We start from the raw sequence: 21,881 nt of genomic DNA, 5'->3' as shown, positions 1-21,881 counted from the left end.
ATTGGAACTTTTTTTTAGTCAGTGTAGCTTTTATACTGCATTTAAATTATTGTAAATTAATTAAGCATTAAGGTAAATTAAGTGACGTTAAAGAACTTTCCCCTGGAAGCAACTTCCAGCATGTGGGATTGTTTTGTGAAATCTGACGAATAATATCTACGGAAAATATTAACGAATTAGTGGTTAAAACGTTAATAGTTAAAGGATTAAAAAAAAGCTTGTGACATGTCATTAAGGCACTAATTATTGTTCTTAATTATAGTTATTAATAACTTACTTATTTCATATACATTTTATCACAATTCAGAGAGCATTATAGTAATAATTGTTAAACATTGACACACCAATCGTTGAACAAACAACCATTAGGCAAATAGGCACACGTCCATTGCACCAACAACTTTCATATATTCTATTTAACATTATCCTTATCTTTATGTCTCGTGAAAAACTTAGCTATACTCCCGATGGTGGGTCCAAAGTTGGCGTTGGTGGTGAGTGATTTCTGAACGAATGTCGGTAGTGCAGACACTGTGTGTGGTCTTGAATATCTCTCGTCGACCAATAACACGCAAGCGTAGTCGTTGACGTGCCTCACTGCGCGACCTGGAAATGTATTGTGATGTAGGTTTTGTGTTTCAGAGGCTGTGACAGTTAAGGAATGAGATTGAACAGGTTTCGGACTGCGGTCGTAATGATAGAGGTCTTTAGGAGGTTTCAAAACTTTGTGATACGGGACGAACTGTGACGAATTCGAATTCTGACGACATAAGTACATCCATATCCGGATCTAAACCTCAATTTAGAGACACAAACTCATAGGACAAGCTTCTGCGCTTAGATCACGAAGACAGTAAGTACGACCATCATACATTCTGGGTACATATGTGACCTTCAACATTGGTTAAATACAGTAACCTACGGCACTAACCTATACACTGGTTGACGGCCTTCATGCACAGGTTCTCATAATATTCATTCCCGGCGCCGGCGCGCCCGCGGCTCAGGTACTTCATCTTCTCCTGCAGTTCAGGAGAGCGGGAGTTGGGGTACGGCATCCCGGCGACTAGGACGCAGCGACCGAGCGCGTCACTGGAGGGGTGAATTGGGGTTTAGGTCCATGGGTAGGAGGTGAAAATCTTGGGGGTTCAAGGGTGTAAAACTATGTTGTCTGTGCGGTGCCATACGTAAATGTGTTTTCACTTTTATGCGGAAGCACGTGAGTTAAAAGTATTAGGGTAGGATCTAGGATAGAAAAAAATATAGCGCTTCTGAAGAATTTTCGCAGTCTAAATTGACTTAGATAGTAGGTAGGTAGGTAGATACTGAAATATACAGTTAAAAATACCTGAAATTAAGTCCTTCACTAAGTTTTCCTCCAACCACGCTCAGCAGCAAGGCTCCAGTATTGCCGTTGTCTTTGTTTTTCACGGCCAGCGCGTACTTTTGCAATACCTAAAATAAGAAAGAATTATTAGAATTGCTATTATTATGGTGCTGAAAACATACACAAGTTAATAATATATGTTATCAGTTTGACTGGTCAAGAATATGTCCAGTCTGAAGGGTCTTCGGACTTCCTCATCTAACTAACGCACATCTGCCAGTTCGTGATCTTCCAATCTTAATAAAATGTATCGCTGAAATAAAAAAAAACTCCCATTTTATAATCCCCCACATACCTGTTCCACATCTGAAGCATTCTTGGGTTCCCTGAACACTTTCTTCTTCTTCCCGATGACATCCAACACGCCTGCAGTTTTCAGATGCTCATGGATGGTTTGTTCGTACGAGTAGGACGGCAGGAAGCATATGACACCGCCGGGTACTATGTTGCATATGTTGCGTAGGATTCGGCCCAGTTCGTCTAGCTGATGACAAAATATTAAACAATAAAAATGTATTAAAAAAAGGAATATTTCGTGAGATATTATGTAGTTAGGGTATTTAAAAGAGGGCGGGTGGTGTTGAGTTGTAGAGTAATAGCTATTTACAAATTTAGCAGGTATGATTTGGCTTTAACTTTTTGATAGAAAGATAAAGAAATATATTTTACTAGATTCAAAATAACACCATTGGCGATTAGGGTTTATACTACGCATATACTTAGTATAAAGCTATCGGTGTCATAGAAAATATTTTTAGGGAGTAATACGTAGTAGTGATTATAGTATAACACGAACTCACAATAGGCTTCGACTGGCGACTCTCGTACGAGAAATTAAGGCTCAAATTGGACGGTCCCTTGGACAGACACACAGCCAGCACATTCTCGGCTGGCACGACATGGTCGCACCGCACCACGGTGACGTCACGACGGGGGCTGGTGACGTCATGAGGAGAGGGGTCGTCGCCTTTCAGTAGTGATTGGAACTCGGCTATCGGCTCCATAGTTCCTCCTGCTACCACTACCTGCAGATGGATGGAGGTGGTTAGTACGTTATTGGGATTCATACAGTTGATTTGTTAATAATATGTAGTGCGACCTAATCTAGACAGGTTTTAAGGAACAAAGGTGTGCTGTGTGATTATGAGCCATGCTAGAAATAAATGTTTTTTTTTTTAGCCGTGGTAGCTCAGTCGGGTAAGCGCCCGCTTCTCACGCCAGAGATGCGGGTTCGAATCCCGGCGCTGATATGTACCAATGAGTTCTTTTAACTTAAGTACAATGTATACCATCACTCTTACGGTGAAGGAAAACATCGTGAGGAAACCTGCATGTCTAGATCTAGCACATCTAGATATGTGAACCCACCAACCCGCAGTGGACCAGCGTGGTGGGAAATGGTCCAAGCTTAGGAAGGCAGTTTAGACCTTGGGGATATGCACAAAGGTTAAACTCGAGAGAGCCAGGTGCAGGTACTTACACCCCCACAGAGAATAGGATAGAATAGGAATAGGAATTTGAAAGGAAGTAATATTTGTTTATCATCTTACAAAATAGTTTACTGTTCATCTTTGGTCAAATCTAATTATTAGTTTAGCATGCGGAGTAGCTCTAGCTACCGACTGTAGGTTGTAGTGTACAGTATAACTCACTGAGCGACATCTAGTGACGACGTCAGTGAAGTGGGCGGTGGCGTCCAGCAGCTCGTACCGCAGCAGCGCGCGCCGCAGAGACACGCGCCCGCGGGAGCAGCGCGAGGATAGCATGCGGAGTAGCCCTAGCTACTGACTGTAGGTTGTAGTGTACAGTATAACTCACTGAGCGACATCTAGTGACGACGTCAGTGAAGTGGGCGGTGGCGTCCAGCAGCTCGTACCGCAGCAGCGCGCGCCGCAGAGACACGCGCTCGCGGGAGCAGCGCGAGGATAGCATGCGGAGTAGCTCTAGCTACTGACTGTAGGTTGTAGTGTACAGTATAACTCACTGAGCGACATCTAGTGACGACGTCAGTGAAGTGGGCGGTGGCGTCCAGCAGCTCGTACCGCAGCAGCGCGCGCCGCAGAGACACGCGCCCGCGGGAGCAGCGCGAGGATAGCATGCGGAGTAGCTCTAGCACCGCGTAGAGGGCGGTGCCGGCTGAAGTTGTAGCCTGTGGAAAGTAAATTGACTTTTTGAGGAACCAGTATGACATATTGCGGCGAAGGGAAGCGGTGAGTATAAATTCGATGAAATTTGAATTTGAACAGCCCTAACACTAACATAACAGAAAGGAGGCAACTATACTGTAATTTTCATGTGACGCTTCGTCAAGAACAGAGTAAGAAACACAAGAGCTATATTTTCCGAAACAAGTTTTAAATAATCATTCTTCATTAAAATACCTACTATCATAATATCCTATATCCATACCTGAGCAACTGGTTTTTCCTCCACTACCGGTTGCACCGTCACTTCTTCCTCCACTTTCTTTTTAGAGATATTCTTCAGAAACGCCTCTAAAGAACTTTTCTTCTTAACTTCCACCTTCTTAGCTTCATCTTCTAGCATTTGCTGGTTGTACTTCATAGAAAATCCATGCAGTTTCTGCGCTAACCTTGTGGCTTTGCAGAATTCAATGAGTGGTCTTAAGTTCATGTGGTCTATTTCCGCTTTGATAACGAAATCTTCAACTGTAAATATTGTTGTGTCTTCTTCTTTCTTTGCAGCAGATTTACTTTTAATTATTCCTGTAATTTATTTACATAGTAATATTAATAATCCTTTTTAAATAACTTATTGTTCAAATATTATAAGAGTTAGGTAGGAGGTGGATAAATAGTAATGGAATCTTAAATTCAGATTAAATCATCGTCATCATCACCAGCAAAAAATTCAATGATGGATATAAATATGTAAAATGAATTAACAAATGTAAAATATATGCAACTCATAACCAGAAGAAAACTCACCACACAACTTCCCAACCACAAAACTCAGCTGGTTCAAACAAAGTAGATTTCTACTACTCAATCTTGCCCTGTACTTGTTTATGTAGAACTTGAGGAAGGTATTGACAGCTGTCAGTTGGTTGTCAGTGACCGGGGCCGAGTGTGCGGACTCCAGGGCTGCGGTTAGCCCGTGGGCTTCATCAAGGATGAGGATGTTGTTGTCTAGTTGTAATGATACGCCTTCGCGCGCCCCCGCGCTCACTATGCCCGCGTGACTGAGTAAAACTACCTGAAAGATAACATATGTTAGAAGTCTTACAGGATTCAGATTACTGACTAGAATAAACCTTCTTATTAAATTAATTACTTTAAAGATCCTTAAGGTACTTTATCATTGAATGAACTTTAAACTAAGGTCAACTTAAAGTCTATGGGTGCCTTGCTTTGACCACTAATGGTGGCGACCATAGATAATATGCATAGACTTGACTTACTATAAGAATTCAGCACTAACCTGGGCATCTTCCAAGGCAGCCCTAGAAGCATAATAAGGACAGCCTTTCAACTCCTTCCCATTTTTAAGCAAATCTTCCATGTCCATAATGTCAACTAGCAATCTCTCTTTCAGTTTAGTAACATTACTCTGATTGTAGTAAGGGCAGGCTGTGCAGGACTTTGTTTTAGTTTTCTTCAGCACTTTGCCATCTTCATCTACTGCTGTGCTTTTTGTGCTTGACTTTTGCATGTCTAGACATCTGAAATTCGTAGTTTAATAACATGAGTAATTTTTTAAAAGTGTTATAGGTACTCATTTGTGATGATACAGTTAACATTTTAATGAGTTAGAGTTTTATAGTTATTCAACAAAGTTTCAGTTATAAATAATAAGCTTTTGTAGTATTATAATCTATTAAATAATCTTTCCCATGAGAGCTTTTGCATCACCTTTCAAGGGAACTAATGAAGTTACAACAGATCTAGTAGTTTCAGGAGTTTATTCAATACAAAAAAAAACATTAAATCTTTCTTCCCTACAATATTAGTTCAGATTCAAGGATACCTTTCATTAATGAGGTGGACATTCTTGAGTTTGGCAACATCAGGGTTGATGCAGTAGTGTTGGCGGGAGGCCAGCGTCACCACCCTGGTGTCCTCGTTGAACACCGTCCTCTTGATCTCACCAACAAATTGGGACAGTTGACTGTGAGTTCTGCTGCTTATGTATATCTGTAATTTGTTGGTAACGAGGTAGCATTGAAAAACTTTGTACTTTTCAGAATATAAATAATCAATCAAGCAATTAATTACAATTTTAAGGACTTGGCACCAAAGGTATATCTAGCACCTAAAACTGAAAATCAATTCAGACAAAAAAATACCCATAAATTTCTGACTCTCTAACTTTTAGTTTAACTTTACCTTAGTATTATTATCATTTAGTTTCTCTTCAGTCTCTTCATCATCAGAACATTCTTTCTCCTCAAATTCTTCTAAAATAAGATCATGATCCTCAGCAATAGGCTCCTTATTTTCTTCATTAATATTTTCCTTTTCCTTATCATATTTCTTACTAAAATCTTTAAGTCTTACAGATTCTTTAATTGATAAATTTGCTTTTTGTTTTGCTACTCGGGATTTTAAATCTGAGAAATAGGTTCTTCTTTTCTTTATGTGGTCTAGCTTAGAGTTTAGTTCAGCCAGTACTTGTGTCTTTTTGATTTTTTCATATTCTTCTTGTAACCAGTCATCATTAGCTGTAATTCAATATGAAGATTTAAAATCATTTAATGATTATTAATGAATACTTTAACATGTAGGTTTTTTACTAGCAGCATTTAAGATCCTTTGAACAATTAAATAGCAAAATAGTACTATATACATTTATGGTTATAGCTTTCAAAAACATCAACTACTAAATAATGTTAAAAATAAAGATTATTACATGTTTGTGACGAAATTTCAGATTTGAGCTGGGTGATACTTTTTTCTAATTGTTCTTCTTCTTTTTGAACATGATCTTTCAACCACTGTAAAGCTCCGCAACAAATGCTCAATGATTTACCCTAAAATAGAGGTTAGAATCCGTTAGAAACATGTTAGAAAATTAAGCAGTAAGTCATTATTTTTTCTCTATGCAGTAAGTTCAATGTTGTATTTGATCTTATTACGGATAATTGTATATACTTACAGTACCAGTGGGACTCTCGAATATTCCCAATCCGCGCTTTTCTAATGTGAGATACAGTTCCTTCATAAACTTTTGTTGTATGTCGTAAGGTTTGAACGGGAAAGGAAATTCTATCTCCTCCATATCTTTATCGATAAGTTTCTAATTAATTAAATACCTTAGGAAACAAACTACCAGATACAAATAATATACGTTTTTCAGTTTTATAATTATGTCGAAAACTTTGAAAAATAACAAACAAAGTAAACAAACCGGCAAAACTCGGACTGTCAAAAGAAAAGAGAAAACTTTATTCTTGTCTGTGATCAGAGGTCCGTTCTATTTGTACACTGGCTCCAGAGACTCGTTCAAATACAGGGTGGGCCAGCGAAAAGTTTAAATTTAAAAAATTCACAGAAAAAAAACTATAAGAAATATTTCAAAAAATCTTTTTTGGTATAACGTCAGAAGTCGGGATTTTTTAAAAAATAATAATAGTGTTCATATGACCACCGTCGCGACTTCGGCATTCTTCCAAACGAGAATGGAAATTTGTCAATACTCTTTTGCATATTGTTGGTATTGCCACCATCTCTTCCCTAATCTTTGCTTTTAATTCACGCAGCCTCCTTGGTTTATGGATGTACACACGGTGCTTCAGGTATCCCCATAGAAAAAAAAACTACTGGGACAGGTCAGAGCTCCTGGGTGGCCAGGATATCACCTATCCGTGAAATCAGCTTTTCCGGGAAAATTTCTAAAACTACCGGCATGGACTCAATTCACGTGGAACAAGTGGTTTCGTGTTGCTGGAACCACGTTATCGAATTGTAACCTCAAATTCCTATAGCTTAGGGGACAGAAACACTCGTAACACTTCCTATGACAATACCGAGGTCTCTATGCAACAAAATTTCCATTCTTGTTTGGAAGAGTGCCGAAGTCGTGACGGTAGTCATATGAACACTATTATTATTTCAAAAAAAATTCCCGACTTCTGACGTTATATTAAAAAAAGATTTTTTGAAATATTTCTTATAATTTTTTTTCTGTGAATTTTTTAAATTTAAACTTTTCGCTGGCCCACCCTGTACTTTTGAGTTCGAACTCAGAATATTAACAGCTACCCATTGCCGTTTCATTTAAATACAAAGTCCTTTAAAAACTAACCTCGTTTTATTTCGTCCAAATCTCGAGGACGCCCTACTCATATCTAAAATGTTCTCACTTTATTCCATAGACTAAAGCACTACATAGTGTAGTGCTTTAGTCCATGGAAGTCAATAGAGTAAGTACGCTTTAGTGTGCTTTAGTGCCTATCCCTAACGAAAGAAGGGCCGCATAAAATGTATGAATATTCAAATATTTCATTCTTATTTTTTTGTGTCTAGGATGCATTTTGTTTAATAAAGATACACACAGTCATGTTTTACAATAGTATTTATTTCATTTTACCGTTAAAAGCCAAGAGGAAATTAATCACTGTATTTTTTTCAGTCGTTTATGTACAAGTTTGTTATGTGTGTAGAGAGAGGCTGAGTGCGCGAATGTCGCTGGGCAGTGGTCGCATTGCAGCGGTCTCTCTCCCGTATGCGTCCGTATGTGAGTGCGCAAAATGTGGGTAGTCTGTGGAAAAATTAAGTGGGATTAGGGAACATCTAAGGACTAAATAATATAAGTCCTTGAGAACATCAAATAAAATAGAATGATTTTCATGATAGCAAGCTGCTAGTAGGTCGGTAGAATCATCTCAGATGCCTATAACGCCGGTGAATACAGAAGCAATTTAAAAATGGCGGACGGTTTCAGTCCAGTCTATCTGGCGCTACAAAAACGTAATCGTAGATCTGTTAATAAAATACTCATTGGTACTCCTACTATAACGGTCGCCATTTTTATACTGTTTCTTTATCTGTTTGCGATATTTAACTCCCGAGTCTACTTTGGACTAGGTACTCTGCAGTAAATGAAAGAATAATTTTACTAAAACATGATAGCGTACCGTAAATCCTCTTCCACAATGATCGCATATCTTGTTCCTCGGTAGTGGTGTCTTTTCATGGACTTGGGTGATATGTCTCTTCAAATTATAATTGCTTTTGAATGACTGCAGAGGAAAAATAACCATTAAATTACATAATACTCTTACGTTTTACGTTACATTCGATATTGAGAAGAAACAATATTTATTACCTTATCGCACATCAGGCATTTCGCATCGGATATATTTAAGTGTGTATGTTTCATGTGATCCACCAGATGATGCTTCAAAATAAATTTAGCCTTACACATATCACATTGATATCTGCAAAAAATTCAAGGTATAATGAAGATAAATGAGTTAGTGAGTTACACCCACATCACATCAATATTTTATACAGCGGTAGGTACAGAACAGACTTATCGCCTAAACGCGATTTCTTCCAGTCAACCCTGCCAGAGAGTTGAGAGACAAATATACTTACTTAAAATCTTAATAACTAAAACAACATAGCTCAGAATAACAAAACCATTATACTTAGTCTACAATACGGTGGAAAATGTGTAATTTCTTACTTAATATCATTCTCATTCCTGTGGTTCTTGTGCTTCTTCAGGTGGTTCTTATAGCTGCCCACGGTCTTGAAGTGTGTGCCGCAGTCCCCGCAGAAGGGCTGCTCCTCCGCCGCCTCCCCGTGGCACGAGTGACGGTGCGACTTCAGACTGGACCGGTACCTGAACACCTTGTCACACGGCACACACTTGAATGCACCCGTTTGTTTGTGCACTGAACTGTGAAATGAAAAGACAATTGATGTGAGTTCGGTTTAGGTAAGTATGTGGTTAGTATTTATTGAGAGAACCAAAGATACTACTGCCTGTGACTAGTACAAATAAATGTAGGATACTTAAATAAAATGAGCATACCTAGGTAGGATTATTACATCTTACTAGTGACAAAAAAGACTACTATGTACAGTTCTCCCATATGCACATGCAAATCTGCGCAAACTGTCGTATTCCCGGAAACACCCGAATCATTGAAACGTAAGAGCCTTAAACAATGCACTTGGATTTTGCACCTTGCTTGAAAGAAATAGGAGTCAATATCATGTGCACATAATCGAAAACAATTCGGGCTGTCGGCGGCTGTCACCAATCGGTCATAGGTCCTTGTCAGTCAGTTCTGTGGAATGGACAACATTTCAAAAAACTAAAGCTGCTATAAATCGAAAACCATTTCGAGATTTAACTCTAAAGGCCACAAAAAAAATGTTATGGATTTTTTGGATGTATAATTTTCGAGAAAATCATAAAATAGTAAAAAAGTGCTGATGACGTCATGCATCAGGTGCGATGCATTTTGATGATCAAAGCCCATAGATTTAAAAACAAATGAACTGTCACTTTCATTTTTGATTGACGTTGACGTTTTATCGTGACGTTGTTGTTTATTTGGGTCATTTTCATTAATTCTGTTCTGACACTTTCGTACTATTTTTTAAATTTTTTATTAAGAGATGACCACTATATAATATGTCCCAGAGCATGCCACCGCCTACACACCTGAAAAAATGCTTCTGCTTATTTTTTTACATGATAAGTACCTACTTTCCATCATCAGAAATATCAATGTCATTTGAAAATGACCCATTTGTTGGTTGGCATGTAAACAAAGTTCAAATGTCACTTGTCAGTGTCATTTATGTTTTTTTTCGAAACTCGGGCAATAGACAAAAATAAAAATTGAGCCTAATATGTGACGTCACTTCCGGTTTTAAAATAATTAACGTTAAAGTTAAAAATAACATGCAAAAATTAATGTCTATACAAAATAAAAAAATACGGGTCCACTAATTTTCTATAAACTTTCCGAATAGCTAATAAAAATATAGGGTAAAGAAAATGAAATGTTGTCCATTATATGTATAGAGCTGCTATTACACATCGTTCTTGGTTTTGTTTTCAAATGTGAATTTAATTGCAACTTTAATAAAATTATTGTTCATGACGCCTTATTATGAAACAAATTAAAGAATAAAATATATCACATTGATAGACTTCACTTTGTAAATAAAGCCACACCCAAAAGACCAAGAGAGATTTTAATTTTTTAAAGTAATCCTGTGTTTGAAATCCATTTCTTCTTATAATATATACCTTGTGTTATTCAAACCTTCTTTCATCCATCTTTACACCAGCAATGAAGTAAGACAATTGAAAAGTACTGTAACATTTTCGAAGTAAATTTTAATATTTTGAAAATATAATGAATTATCGAATCAGAATTCGTTATAGATAAATCAATATCTCTTTTAGCATCAAATACATAATTCTACATGTGTAGACTTACTATATGTGGCACCTCAGGCCAGATGTATTGGAGAAGGTTTTGCCACACTCCGCACACTGCTTTTGCCCTTTGTGCTTCTCAATATGATATCTGTAGGCTCGGTAACTGCTGTAAGAAGTAATAAAAGATGGGTGAAGTAATAAACATGTTACTCAATACCTAATACCTAATATATTTGTATATATTTAGGAATTATATGTATTGTATAGTATTTTAGTATTATTAAGTATAGGGTCATATATATATTTATTTACTTAGTTTTAGGGTTTAGGTATTATTTTATTTTAGGAACTTCACAATCATAGTTAATTATATTTTCATCTTTTTTTTTCCTTTTTTGCACACCCATACTTTTTGATCCTTGTACCTCCTGCAGGTTGACCGGCAGAAAATGCTTTTAGCATTAAGTCCACCTAATTGTACATTATTACGATTGTAAATTGCGCAATAAAGCATAAATAAATAAAATTAATACCTACTTAGCAAATAAAGATTTGATGAGATGAATTTAGCTACATATAATATGCTCACGAGTCACATCTGTAATCCCCGAAAGTATAGATTAAGTAGAGATAGGAATTTACTATATTTTATGTATATTCCTCAAGTTTAAATCATACGCATGGTGTAGAGCTCTAACTTACTTGGTAGTAAAGTCATCACAATGTGGACATTTATAAGCTGTTTCCAGTTTTTCATGCATGTCACTGTAGTGTTTTAAAATTGGATGTAAATTAGAGTAGTGCTTGCCACATTGCTCACATTCATATCTGAAAAAATTATATAAATTATTTTATACAAAACTTTAAGCCAGATAGGTAGGTACAATGTTTAGAAGAATATACAATACCTTTTATAATGATTTCTTATGTGAAGCCTGTATGATGACTGTGTGTTTAACACAGATTTACATATATTGCATGTAAAACTGCCTATTTTCTGAAAAAAACAAGGCTGTTACATTTTATGTTTATTATTATTATTTGTAATATGAAAACTGGCATAACTAAGTTACACTTACAGGGTGTTTCTTTTCATTATGCTCATTAAATGTATTATCAAAATCAAATCCAAGAATGCAGGTTTCACACTTGTACGGTAACCTCAAGTATTTCTCACTACTTGCTTGCTTAGCTCTTTCAGCCTGCACTTGTGCTTCAGTTAGTTCAATTATTCTGATTTTCCCTTTGTATTTGAACTCATTGTTCTCAGGCAATTCAGTGTTTTTATTTCCTTTCTTTTTAGTTCTTTTCATTTTAATTTTAATTCTTTCATCATTGAGTTTGGTATCTTCACTGGTACCTGCAGCTGGTTCTTTGTAATATTCTTCTTTTATAAACAGTGCAGGTTGCTCATAATCAGAATCATTGTGACTGTCTACTTCTTCAGTTTTTGTGTCTATTTTACAAATATTTTCATAAATATCATTTATATCTTTCTGATTCTCTATATCTGATTGTGAGTTAATTTGTTGTGCACCATTTTCTGAATTAGAATCTGTGATTTCTATTTTTGTGGAGACTAAATTGTAGCGATTATTTTCTAAGTTTTGATTATCTGGCTTCTGTTAAAATAAATTGTAAATTTTATTTCGGTTCTACCTTTTTTGGCATAAGATTTATTTGCCTAATCTCGTATTGCATAGTAACGTTTGGTCAAAGTCTCGTTACGCCGAAAATCGTATGGCATAAATCTCGTTTAGTAAAAAGTTATTTCGCATAACATTGTTTAGCCTAATAATGGTATGGCCAAATCTTGAATAGCCTAATAATTCTATGGCATAGGTTTATTAGGTTTATACAAAGTAATAATATTCGTTTGGCTTTAACGTTGACGGAGCGTCTCCCTACATAGCGCAAACTGGTGCCTTGTATTGTTTCCGCTGTTTGGAAAACGCTCCGCTTTGGTTTTGATGAACATGTGCACCTAACACGCTCCTCCTCGCTTTGCTCGTCGTCGCACCTATTTTTAGGTTTCGATCTCATGGGGTTTGTAATAATTATATTGGTCGTTAACTTTCGATTTTTTGATCATACAATATCGTGATTTTCGGGATGTAGGAGAAAAATACCACAATTTGTACATTTACTACATACTTAATATATTATTTATTAAGATAACATTACGAGAAACAAGATTATACATAGGTATAGACGAACATAAATTTGAGCAAACGAAACTTAGGTGTTTAAAGATTGTGCCTAAAGAGTTTTAGACGAAACGAGCCTTATGCCACATAAGTCTTGGCAAAGTGATGGTTCGGCCAAAAAAGTTTAGACCATACGAGTTATGCGAAATGAGTTTTGGTCAATAAAGATTATGCAAGATGAGCGGAACCCTTTTATTTCATATGTACTTATAAAAATCATTATAATAATGTCACATAATTTGAATTATAAATGTATATTTTATTACCTGAGATGTTAATTTAAATAAGCTATCTTCAACTTGCTGTCTAAATACTTCTATCTTGATCAAGAGTCTATGACAATGATAGCAAATGACTTGATTGTGTAGCTCCACCTGAAAGAAAATTATAAATGGAATGGCAAATCCAGACGGCAGTAGCAACTGATGATGGGGAAGACCAAGGACAGAGTGATGTGACGCTCCTAGGAAAATATCTCCATGCAGCATTGAACAAATTATTGGCTTTAGTGATAAGTTTGTGATAGAAATAATTTCTGACAAAACAAAGGGTATTGAGATTTGATATTTTTTTTATACTCCTTGTAGAAGCATTAGCCGCAAGCAGGAACCTTTTTGTGTAAGTATACCCTGAAGCTCTATACTGAGACTCTTGGACTATTAATTTCTCACCACTATGGTTCAGTATGAGTTGATGGGCTATATGTGATATTAAATTGAAGGAATCTTTCATACCTTTATATTAATGCACATATTTAGAAAATGTGCATGTTTACAACTAGATAAGTTGATATACCGGACATCGGTAGCAAGGCAGCACATGCACACATATTTCGGGCATGGTATCACGCTTGTAATATCTTGCCCTGAATAGAAGTCCTGTAAGTTTAGACATAATAATCGGGACATATCTATATCGATATTATTAATAATATATAGTCAAATATTTAAGTGTTGTTTGCTGAAAAACGCGAAATAAAAGCACAGCGAGAGAAAATATCAACAACAAACTTGACAGAACACAATAATATCTGTATCTGTTCTGTGACAGTCTAGTCCACAGATAAAAAAAATACTCCGCAAGATATACTAGTGATGGGACTTATACAAAAATCTAAAATTTCCTGTTTGATTTCCCGATGACTTGATTAGTTTATTTTTAAAAAATAGGTAAGACTTTGCTTTGCAAATGATAAAACATGCGTGTGTAAGACTTTGCTTTGCAAATGATAAAACATGCGTGTGTTAAATAAACTAACTTCTTCACGTATACGTTAGTGATAGAATAAAAGTCGCGGTAGGTAATGTTTTTAATTTTCTGCATCATAAGCCGGCGGCGATTATTATTCTGAGGTCGACACAAAAAAAGTGCTCTGTTGCTTTTTCTTGCGCTATCTGTCACCGTCCACAGATTAGGTAACACAGTATTTGGCTATTTGCCATCAAATCGCATAAAAATCAAAATAAATTTGAACAATATCATAAATTAGCTGAATGTTGTGTTAAAATCCTTTACTAAATCGTCTATTTTACAGTAAAATATACTCTCTTTATAGCCTCTGAGGAAATATATATAGGATTTTGTAATCTTTTTCCAAGTTTACGAAGTGATAAGTTTCCAATTTACCATGTCCCACAAGTGAGTAAACTTGAACATCATTTTTATTCTTCTCCTTTTATCATCCTTTTATGTATTTTTGGTAAGCACCATTCTGTGTTTTCAGTGTCAAAATCCTACCAGGCGCGACGGTGTGTGAAGACTGCACCCTAGAGGGTGACATCACCATTGGCGGCGGTACAGTAATCCACCCCCGAGTCACTATCATAGCCGAGGGAGGGCCTATTATCATAGCTGAGTACTGCATCATCGAAGAGTATGCCACTATAATTCATAGGTATGTTTCTAGTGATGAAATTGTGTTGCTTAAAACTCTGTGTTAATGAAGTTTGTTTAAATCAAGTTAAGCAGTGATTGCCTGAAGTGTTGTTTAGCAAGACTTTCAATTCTCATGTAGTCAAGTTTAGAAATGTAACATCTAGAATGTAATGTCTAGAGTGTAGGATACTACTTATACTTAATGTTATTCTTTATTTACAGAAAAAGTGACGATCAGGAAACTCCTCCAAAGCCTTTGTTTATTGGTGCTCACAATGTATTTGAAGTGGGTTGTAAGTTAGAAGCCCCATGTGGTCATATTGGGGAGAGCAATGTCTTTGAATGCAAGTCCTATGTTGGTGTTGACATCAAAATTGGGAGTGGCTGTGTTATTGGTAAATATTATTTTTTATCGTGGTTATTTCATATTATTTGTTTTGAATGTGTTTGTTCTAACAATAATCTAATATCTTTTGCAGGTGCACTGTGTGAATTAACTGCACCTCAGACATTAGCAGACAATACTGTTATATGGGGCTCGGACCATCACTCAAGGGAAGCCTTAGAAAAACAACCATCACAGTTGCTGCAGCTAGACTTTCTTAGCAAAGTAATGCCCAACTACCATCGGTTACGGAAACCCAATGTTCACAAGCGGCAACCATCAACTAGACAGTCACAGGACTCACCAAAGCCATAGGAGTTACATTTCAAACATTCATAATAACAAATCAAAGCTTTGCTACTTGAAACATTATCTAATGTAAAGAGTAGGTACTTTATAATATTGTGGCTTATAACTTATTTATACATATAAATACTAAATATAAATTAAAGATTATTTCACTATAAAATAAGGATTTCATTTTAAAATAAAAATTATAGGTATTTTTACTTATTGCTACCTATTTTAGTAAAGAATTATGGTCCAATATGTAGTATGTATGTATGGTTCCCGAATACTTCTCCCTTTTTTTTCAGAACCCTAGCTTGCCTACAACCTAATCCCATACATACACCACATACTTGCACTATAGTTTGTCAGAAATGTATCATTGAGGTCAGGGAAGTGAAATAAACAATAAAAGGTATGGATTGGATTTGTGTAGGATAGGAGGAAGTGGGAGGAAGAGAATCGCCTTGCGCGGAAACTCGGAAAGCTGTGTTGCCAGCTCAGTGTTTCCACAATATGGTAGGGTCTGTCCATTTACCTACTCTGTGATCCCCGCCTGCGCCCGTTCGTTGAAGACAGAACTCCATGCACCATCTCGATCGATTTTTTATCGGTCGACCCTTTTCTATTTAAATCGGTGTTCGCCAAGTGTGAATATCCAATAAAAAGTCAAGCCCGAGAACCAACAGGTGCTTGGTTGAGATGCAGCCTAAAGATAGAATGATTTAGCGATTCTTGGGAAAGCGCTTACTGGCTGATTATGATGACTGCTATCGGACAACGTCTGCCAATCAGAGAAATTTGACTATCCTCGAGGAGTTAAAAAGATCTCCAGCTTGATTGAAGTAAAACATCATGAGGAAAACCGGCATCGATATTCTAGATTGTGTACTCTAAATTCATTATGCTCATTCAAAAACGGCGATATGGCTCATGATGTACAGTGAAACTATAAAGTCCTGAAATTAAATGAGGGCGCAGCTATCTTTCATGTAGCAACCCTATATAGCGAAACAAAACTGACTTTGATACTTGAAATTTTGCCTGTGACTACCTACCCTATTTCTGTATTTAAAAACAACTTACAATCCACAAAAAAGCTCATTATTCAAGCTAGAAGGTGTTAATATGAAGGCTAATAGTGAAACCAATAAATATTTATTTAGATAACGTTATTACAACTGTATAAAATATCCGGATTGACGAAGGGCACACATAGTAAAATCATCAATTTCTCTTTTTAGACGGCCTGTTCTGTTTCTTCCAGGAGTTAGAAATTATTCCATTATAGAGCCCTCTTTTGCAATATGCCAGACGGTACTGTCCGATACTCGTATAAAATAAAATTAAAAATGCTTATTTGAAACTACACTTAAGAAAAACAGAGTTACAGAATGAGAATTTAGATTTAGTAAGTAAACAAAAAATAAAACTTCAAGTATCAAAATGTTATGGTTTGACTCAACTTAAACCAGCTCAAACCTACAACCAGCGGTATGTAAACAATGTTCGACATGGGCTCTAAACCTAGGTTTATCGATAAATGAAGCATTGGTACTGATAAAAAATGAATTATTACAATTTGTACAATGTTACATACCCGTCATAGACGCTGTAAGAGCGTAAACATTGTGTCCAGCTTCATGTTCCGCTAAACATTGTATATAAACTCGATAAATAACTTCCCTAGCTTGACTACGAATATTTTTCTTCTTCTTCCTAATTGCAATCAAGCGTAAATAGTTGTTTTTATCTAGATTATCCTAATCATTAATAAGAAAATTGAAAAAACAGCCAACCGCCAACTGCCATAAACAATTGTTATGACTTTTATGTTTCTTTTCTAATGGTGCCAGGCTCCTGAAAATTTTAGTTCCTCAAACATTAATTTCATGAATTAATAGTTTCACTGTATCATAGTCAGTACAAATTTAAAGCAGGAGGGTCGCTTGTAGTCTCGTGGGCAATTTACTATTTGTGGTAGTATTTTTTATTGCTGCTAGCCACATTTGAGTACTCGGAATTAGTACTAATCTGACAAGTGAATGAAGTCATGTAGGGCAAATGAGTGAAGTAAAGACCGAATGATTGAAGTTTAGTTCTGACAACAAAATAGAAAAAATGTCGTCTCGTTTGGAAAAACATCGATTTCTCTAATTTTGGGACATTTATTTATTTTATTCAGTTCTCACTTATTTTTACACTTTTATTTCGGTTTATTAATATCAAGTGACATAAAATTAGTGATCAGTTGTAAACGGTATTCGTCCCAATCGTTTTTAGGGCAGTGATTTATAGTCGTTTACTTTCGGATCCGTTTTTCTTTTACAAACAAAAACATTTTACCGTAGCCAGCGATTAATATTTGCTTTTGATCGTATTGTGTTCTAGTGTGTCGTGCAAGTTTACGTTGTGAAGAAATCTCCACTATTCCAAATAACTTTGGACGCCATGTTGATGTTTTGATTGTAATCGTGGGGTGTCGTGATATGGGTTATTGTTTCCGTGGCTGATCTTGCAGTGTGAGCATGTTGGAGGATGTCCCTGTGCACGGCTGCAGGGGTGAAGGTGGAGGCAGAAGCGCCAAAGTGGCCACCCACTCGAGAAATCTCAGCCTTGACTTCAGGTAGGTTCTTATTATTTTTATCTTATCTTCTTTATTATTTACATGATTAGAATGGTTTATCAAGATCATTAGTTATGTTCAGATGCTCAGATTAAATTATTACTTTGAACACCTTACACTGCTGGACTTTAAAAAAAAACTCAAACAATAATACCATGATTCAAACACCTTGTGTGAATTTTAAGGACACAGTCATAGAAAGCGTATACCTACTGGGAATTGAGATGTCCCTCCACCTGCGGCATATTTTCTTATCTATTTTATTACAACTATTTCTGAAAATAAAAAAAATTAGCCATAAATTGTTAAAAAATATTTAAAAAAAACTTATAAAAATGATTTCTTCTTGATTTATAATAAAAAAATGTGAGGATTATATTTGAGACTTACATCCATAATATCTGCAAAAGTAACCCTCATTATAAGAATCCCCGGTGGGGATTATAGCTGGAGGTTTTGATATTATCAAATGTATTTTAAATAATAATATGATATGACTACTGCTTTAAAAAAGTGTATAAAGAAATAGATCTGAAATAGTAGGACTAAACTATATTTTCATAAGGACCATTAAATAATAATGTAAACAGTTAATAAATAAAATAGCACTTTGGTTTGCTAAACCTTTCACCATCCTACCACTCCTGATTATAAGGTTATGTTTTATTAGTCTAAATGCTCAGTATTTTTTGTACAAGAATATCCATTTCAAAATTTCACTTAAAAAAAAATCACCCTGAATACTCGTAATAGGATGAATGTTACAAAGCTTAGTTATAATATTCAATATTCATGCACTTTACAAAATTACCCCATACAATGATAGACGGTCATTATACTGAAGTGGTAGAAACCGAGGCAGTCAGGGAGTATAAACAACATCTTCACATTGGGCAATTGGTCATGTGGAGCGAGCTCATTCTGAACTGACATGTTTGATGTGAAACTAACAACTATAATGGTTGACTATTGTGATGATACATAAGAAGTTTACAGTACATTCTACCATATAAATATATTCTATGATTTAAATCATTTTTGTGTACATATTTAAGTGTGGCCAATATACAATAGCTAATAAATAAATATGGGGGACATCTCACACATGGCCATCCAGCCCCAAGCTAAGCAGACCCTGTGTTATGGGTGTCGGACAGCTGATATATTTACACAAATACATAGATAGATACATACTAAATAATGTCTTTAAGTGAATATCTGCCCCAGCCGGGAATCAAACCCGGGACCTTCGGCATAGCAGTCAGGGTCACTAACCACTACACTACGTCTAAAAGTAAACCTGCTCTACTCTACTTATGGTGGAATGCCCTAACCAACATTACAATAACCTAATTATTTTGAACAACTACTGTACCTTTCCTAGTTGTTAAAATCTATTGCAGTCTCTTTCTTACTGTGTACCTACTAGGTATTGTAAAAATATGACAGCATTAGCAATAGCATCAATTTTATACCTACTCTTGTATGTATGTATTGGTACTATTGGTATAACCTAAGTATAAAGCTGTGTGTATGTGAGGAGACTTTATTTAGTTAAAATCTAATTAAAATGGTTCTACCTTTTTTGGCATAAGATTTATTTGCCTAATCTCGTATTGCATAGTAACGTTTGGTCAAAGCCTCGTTACGCCGAAAATCGTATGGCATAAATCTCGTTTGGTAAAAAGTTATTTCGCATAACATTGTTTAGCCTAATAATGGTATTGCCAAATCTTGAATAGCCTAATAATGCTATGGCATAGGTTTATACAAAGTAATAATATTCGTTTGGCTTTAACTTTGACGGAGCGTCTCCCTACATAGCGCAAACTGGTGCCTTGTATTGTTTCCGCTGTTTGGAAAACGCTCCGCTCCGCTTCGCTGCGCTCCGCTTTGGTTTTGATGAACATGTGCACCTAACACGCTCCTCCTCGCTTTGCTCGTCGTCGCACCTATTTTTAGGTTTCGATCTCATGGGGTTTGTAATAATTATATTGGTCTTTAACTTTCGATTTTTTTATCATACAATATCGTGATTTTCGGGATGTAGGAGAAAAATGAAACAATTTGTACATTTACTACATACTTAATATATTATTTATTAAGATAACATTAGGAGAAACAAGATTATACATAGGTATAGACGAACATAAATTTGAGCAAACGAAACTTAGGTGTTTAGAGATTGTGCCTAAAGAGTTTTAGACGAAACGAGCCTTATGCCACATAAGTCTTGGCAAAGTGATGGTTCGGCCAAAAAAGTTTAGACCATACGAGTTATGCGAAATGAGTTTTGGTCAATAAAGATTATGCGAGATGAGCGGAACCCATTTAAAATAAACCTAGACAGTAGACACCACACCACCTACCAAAATTATAATAACAATGAATCAACTTTTATTTTTCGTAATGTATCAGTTCCTATTTTAAAGGTGGATAAAACCTGTGATGCGATGAACCTGTGATCAACCTTTTTGTAAAATTAACTTTTAAGGGAACTGGTAAGAAATTATTATAGCTGTAGCAGGTGAATGTCCGATATTGAAGCTTGAAGGCGAAAGTAAAAGTTACTACGCGAACCGAAAGTGGCCGATCGAGGTTTCCAGATCTTTAACACATTATACATACAGTGTAACTTATCGAGCAGAGTATATTTAGTATTATATCTACTATGTAAATCCATATCTTTGCTCTTAATACCTCCTTTAATTATACGAAAGTTTATTTGTTCACTCACGTGACTCACGACGCTATAAAACGCATCGACGATGATTAGACTAGGCGAGAGTAGATGGATTAATGCCTATATTTTTGTGTGGGGATAGCTGGGCGGCTTCTAAAAAAAAGACCATCAGAAATATTTCTTGTGTACATGTAGCTATGTACTTAATTATTTTTGTAGATAATAATCTCATTTGAACAGCAAACGCTAGTATAGCTAGATTTCATATGTAAAGATGTGTGTGTATGTGTATTTTGCGCTTATTCCTTTGATAATTTTCACATTATTATTAGCCTACCATTGCGCGTATCTTAAAATTTAGGAGCACCTTTCGATCAAAATAATACAAGATGAAATGAAAAATGATGAAAGTATTAAAACATTACAAGCACACTATGGCGGTAACACGAGTAATAAGCCTGCTAGCATTCCATTCCCAGTGTGTATTCTTAGGTATGAACTGTTTACTTTAAATCTGTAAATCAATCCGGGCACGTTTTGGAATAACCACCGTATAATTGGATTCCCCTGGGGAACACCTCACAAAGTTATCGCGTTACTTGGTCTAAAATGGATTACAGTGGCTGAATGCTAGCGCGAATTGTGTACGACCTTCACTAGCGAATTTGTTCACTTACGGCTTCGTAAGTAAGACCTTTAAAATAATTGAGGCTCAGGCTTTTTGCCTGCACGTGACATTGACTCGTAAAAATACTCCAATGTTTAATGATCCATGGTAATTTTCCCTCCCGGCTTCCGCAGACGAATTTAGACAAAAAGTTGTCGTTTTATTCACCTTCAGGCATGTCGTCTTCAAGTTCAAGGTATTATTTTCTTCTCTACTGCATTACTTCCTGGCGAGTAACCACTGTAGTTATTTGCTGCGCTGTGGGATGAGTCACCAAGAATTCGTCATGTTAATTAACAATTATCTCTTGCCATTGAGTTCCGTCAGTAGGTTTGATAAGAATCACTACTATCACTTTGACCCTCATTCATGATTCACCCTTCGAGTTAGTAAG

The 21,881-nt window shown here is 36.0% G+C and overlaps 4 protein-coding genes and 1 long non-coding RNA gene across 5 annotated transcripts in view; 2 read left to right on the top strand and 3 right to left on the bottom strand.

Annotated features, from left to right (window-relative positions):
* Positions 1 to 206: 206 nt before the first annotated feature.
* Positions 207 to 6,748, bottom strand: LOC119691200 (ATP-dependent DNA helicase DDX11). The gene is made up of 13 exons (XM_048623133.1): positions 6,503 to 6,748; positions 6,257 to 6,377; positions 5,734 to 6,068; positions 5,375 to 5,541; positions 4,829 to 5,069; positions 4,336 to 4,603; positions 3,797 to 4,113; positions 3,372 to 3,536; positions 2,188 to 2,412; positions 1,683 to 1,871; positions 1,349 to 1,455; positions 932 to 1,092; positions 207 to 606 (listed from the first exon to the last, which is right to left on the bottom strand). Exons 1-13 carry the CDS (start codon positions 6,623 to 6,625, stop codon positions 413 to 415), a joined length of 2,613 nt encoding a protein of 870 aa, XP_048479090.1. The 5' UTR covers positions 6,626 to 6,748; the 3' UTR covers positions 207 to 412.
* Positions 6,749 to 7,903: 1,155 nt separating this feature from the next.
* LOC105391899 (gastrula zinc finger protein xFG20-1) lies at positions 7,904 to 12,294 on the bottom strand. The gene is made up of 8 exons (XM_048623218.1): positions 11,836 to 12,294; positions 11,665 to 11,753; positions 11,459 to 11,584; positions 10,815 to 10,922; positions 9,038 to 9,253; positions 8,675 to 8,786; positions 8,484 to 8,588; positions 7,904 to 8,107 (listed from the first exon to the last, which is right to left on the bottom strand). The coding sequence occupies exons 1-8, from the start codon at positions 12,067 to 12,069 to the stop codon at positions 7,961 to 7,963; spliced, it is 1,137 nt and encodes a 378-aa protein (XP_048479175.1). The 5' UTR covers positions 12,070 to 12,294; the 3' UTR covers positions 7,904 to 7,960.
* Positions 12,295 to 12,298: 4 nt separating this feature from the next.
* On the bottom strand, positions 12,299 to 13,987 carry LOC125489000. The gene is made up of 3 exons (XR_007266655.1): positions 13,698 to 13,987; positions 13,230 to 13,337; positions 12,299 to 12,378 (listed from the first exon to the last, which is right to left on the bottom strand). It is a non-coding gene; the product is annotated as an uncharacterized LOC125489000 (long non-coding RNA).
* A 396-nt stretch (positions 13,988 to 14,383) lies between these two features.
* On the top strand, positions 14,384 to 15,692 carry LOC105380621 (dynactin subunit 6). Its single transcript, XM_011550212.3, has 4 exons — positions 14,384 to 14,601; positions 14,687 to 14,857; positions 15,061 to 15,233; positions 15,318 to 15,692. The coding sequence occupies exons 1-4, from the start codon at positions 14,591 to 14,593 to the stop codon at positions 15,536 to 15,538; spliced, it is 576 nt and encodes a 191-aa protein (XP_011548514.1). The 5' UTR covers positions 14,384 to 14,590; the 3' UTR covers positions 15,539 to 15,692.
* Positions 15,693 to 17,591: 1,899 nt separating this feature from the next.
* LOC105387411 (phosphatidylinositol 4-kinase beta) overlaps positions 17,592 to 21,881 on the top strand; it is a 32,897-nt gene continuing 28,607 nt past the window's right edge. The window contains exon 1 of the mRNA XM_048623274.1: positions 17,592 to 18,137. Within this exon, the coding sequence (XP_048479231.1) occupies positions 18,040 to 18,137 (98 nt within the window). The 5' untranslated portion in view covers positions 17,592 to 18,039. The remainder of the gene's footprint in view (positions 18,138 to 21,881) is intronic.

Source organism: Plutella xylostella, chromosome 9 (genome assembly GCF_932276165.1).
Source record: "Plutella xylostella chromosome 9, ilPluXylo3.1, whole genome shotgun sequence".
NCBI lineage: Eukaryota > Metazoa > Arthropoda > Insecta > Lepidoptera > Plutellidae > Plutella > Plutella xylostella.
The sequence above is the reverse complement of the archived record's forward strand: the minus strand, read 5'-3'. Positions and strand labels throughout refer to the sequence as shown.

Excerpts from the sequence above, each read along its gene's own strand:
- LOC119691200 (XM_048623133.1), bottom strand. The coding sequence starts at position 6,625 with ATGGAGGAGATAGAATTTCCTTTCCCGTTCAAACCTTACGACATACAA. Across the intron at positions 6,069-6,256 it reads TGAAATTTCGTCACAAACAT|CTAATGATGACTGGTTACAA; the intron begins GTAATAATCTTT and ends ATTGAATTACAG. Across the intron at positions 5,542-5,733 it reads TAAATGATAATAATACTAAG|ATATACATAAGCAGCAGAAC; the intron begins GTAAAGTTAAAC and ends AACAAATTACAG.
- LOC105391899 (XM_048623218.1), bottom strand. The coding sequence starts at position 12,069 with ATGAAAAGAACTAAAAAGAAAGGAAATAAAAACACTGAATTGCCTGAG. Across the intron at positions 11,754-11,835 it reads ATAATGAAAAGAAACACCCT|AAAATAGGCAGTTTTACATG; the intron begins GTAAGTGTAACT and ends TGTTTTTTTCAG. Across the intron at positions 11,585-11,664 it reads ATAAGAAATCATTATAAAAG|ATATGAATGTGAGCAATGTG; the intron begins GTATTGTATATT and ends TAATTTTTTCAG.
- LOC105380621 (XM_011550212.3), top strand. Across the intron at positions 14,858-15,060 it reads TATGCCACTATAATTCATAG|AAAAAGTGACGATCAGGAAA; the intron begins GTATGTTTCTAG and ends CTTTATTTACAG. Across the intron at positions 15,234-15,317 it reads TGGGAGTGGCTGTGTTATTG|GTGCACTGTGTGAATTAACT; the intron begins GTAAATATTATT and ends TATCTTTTGCAG.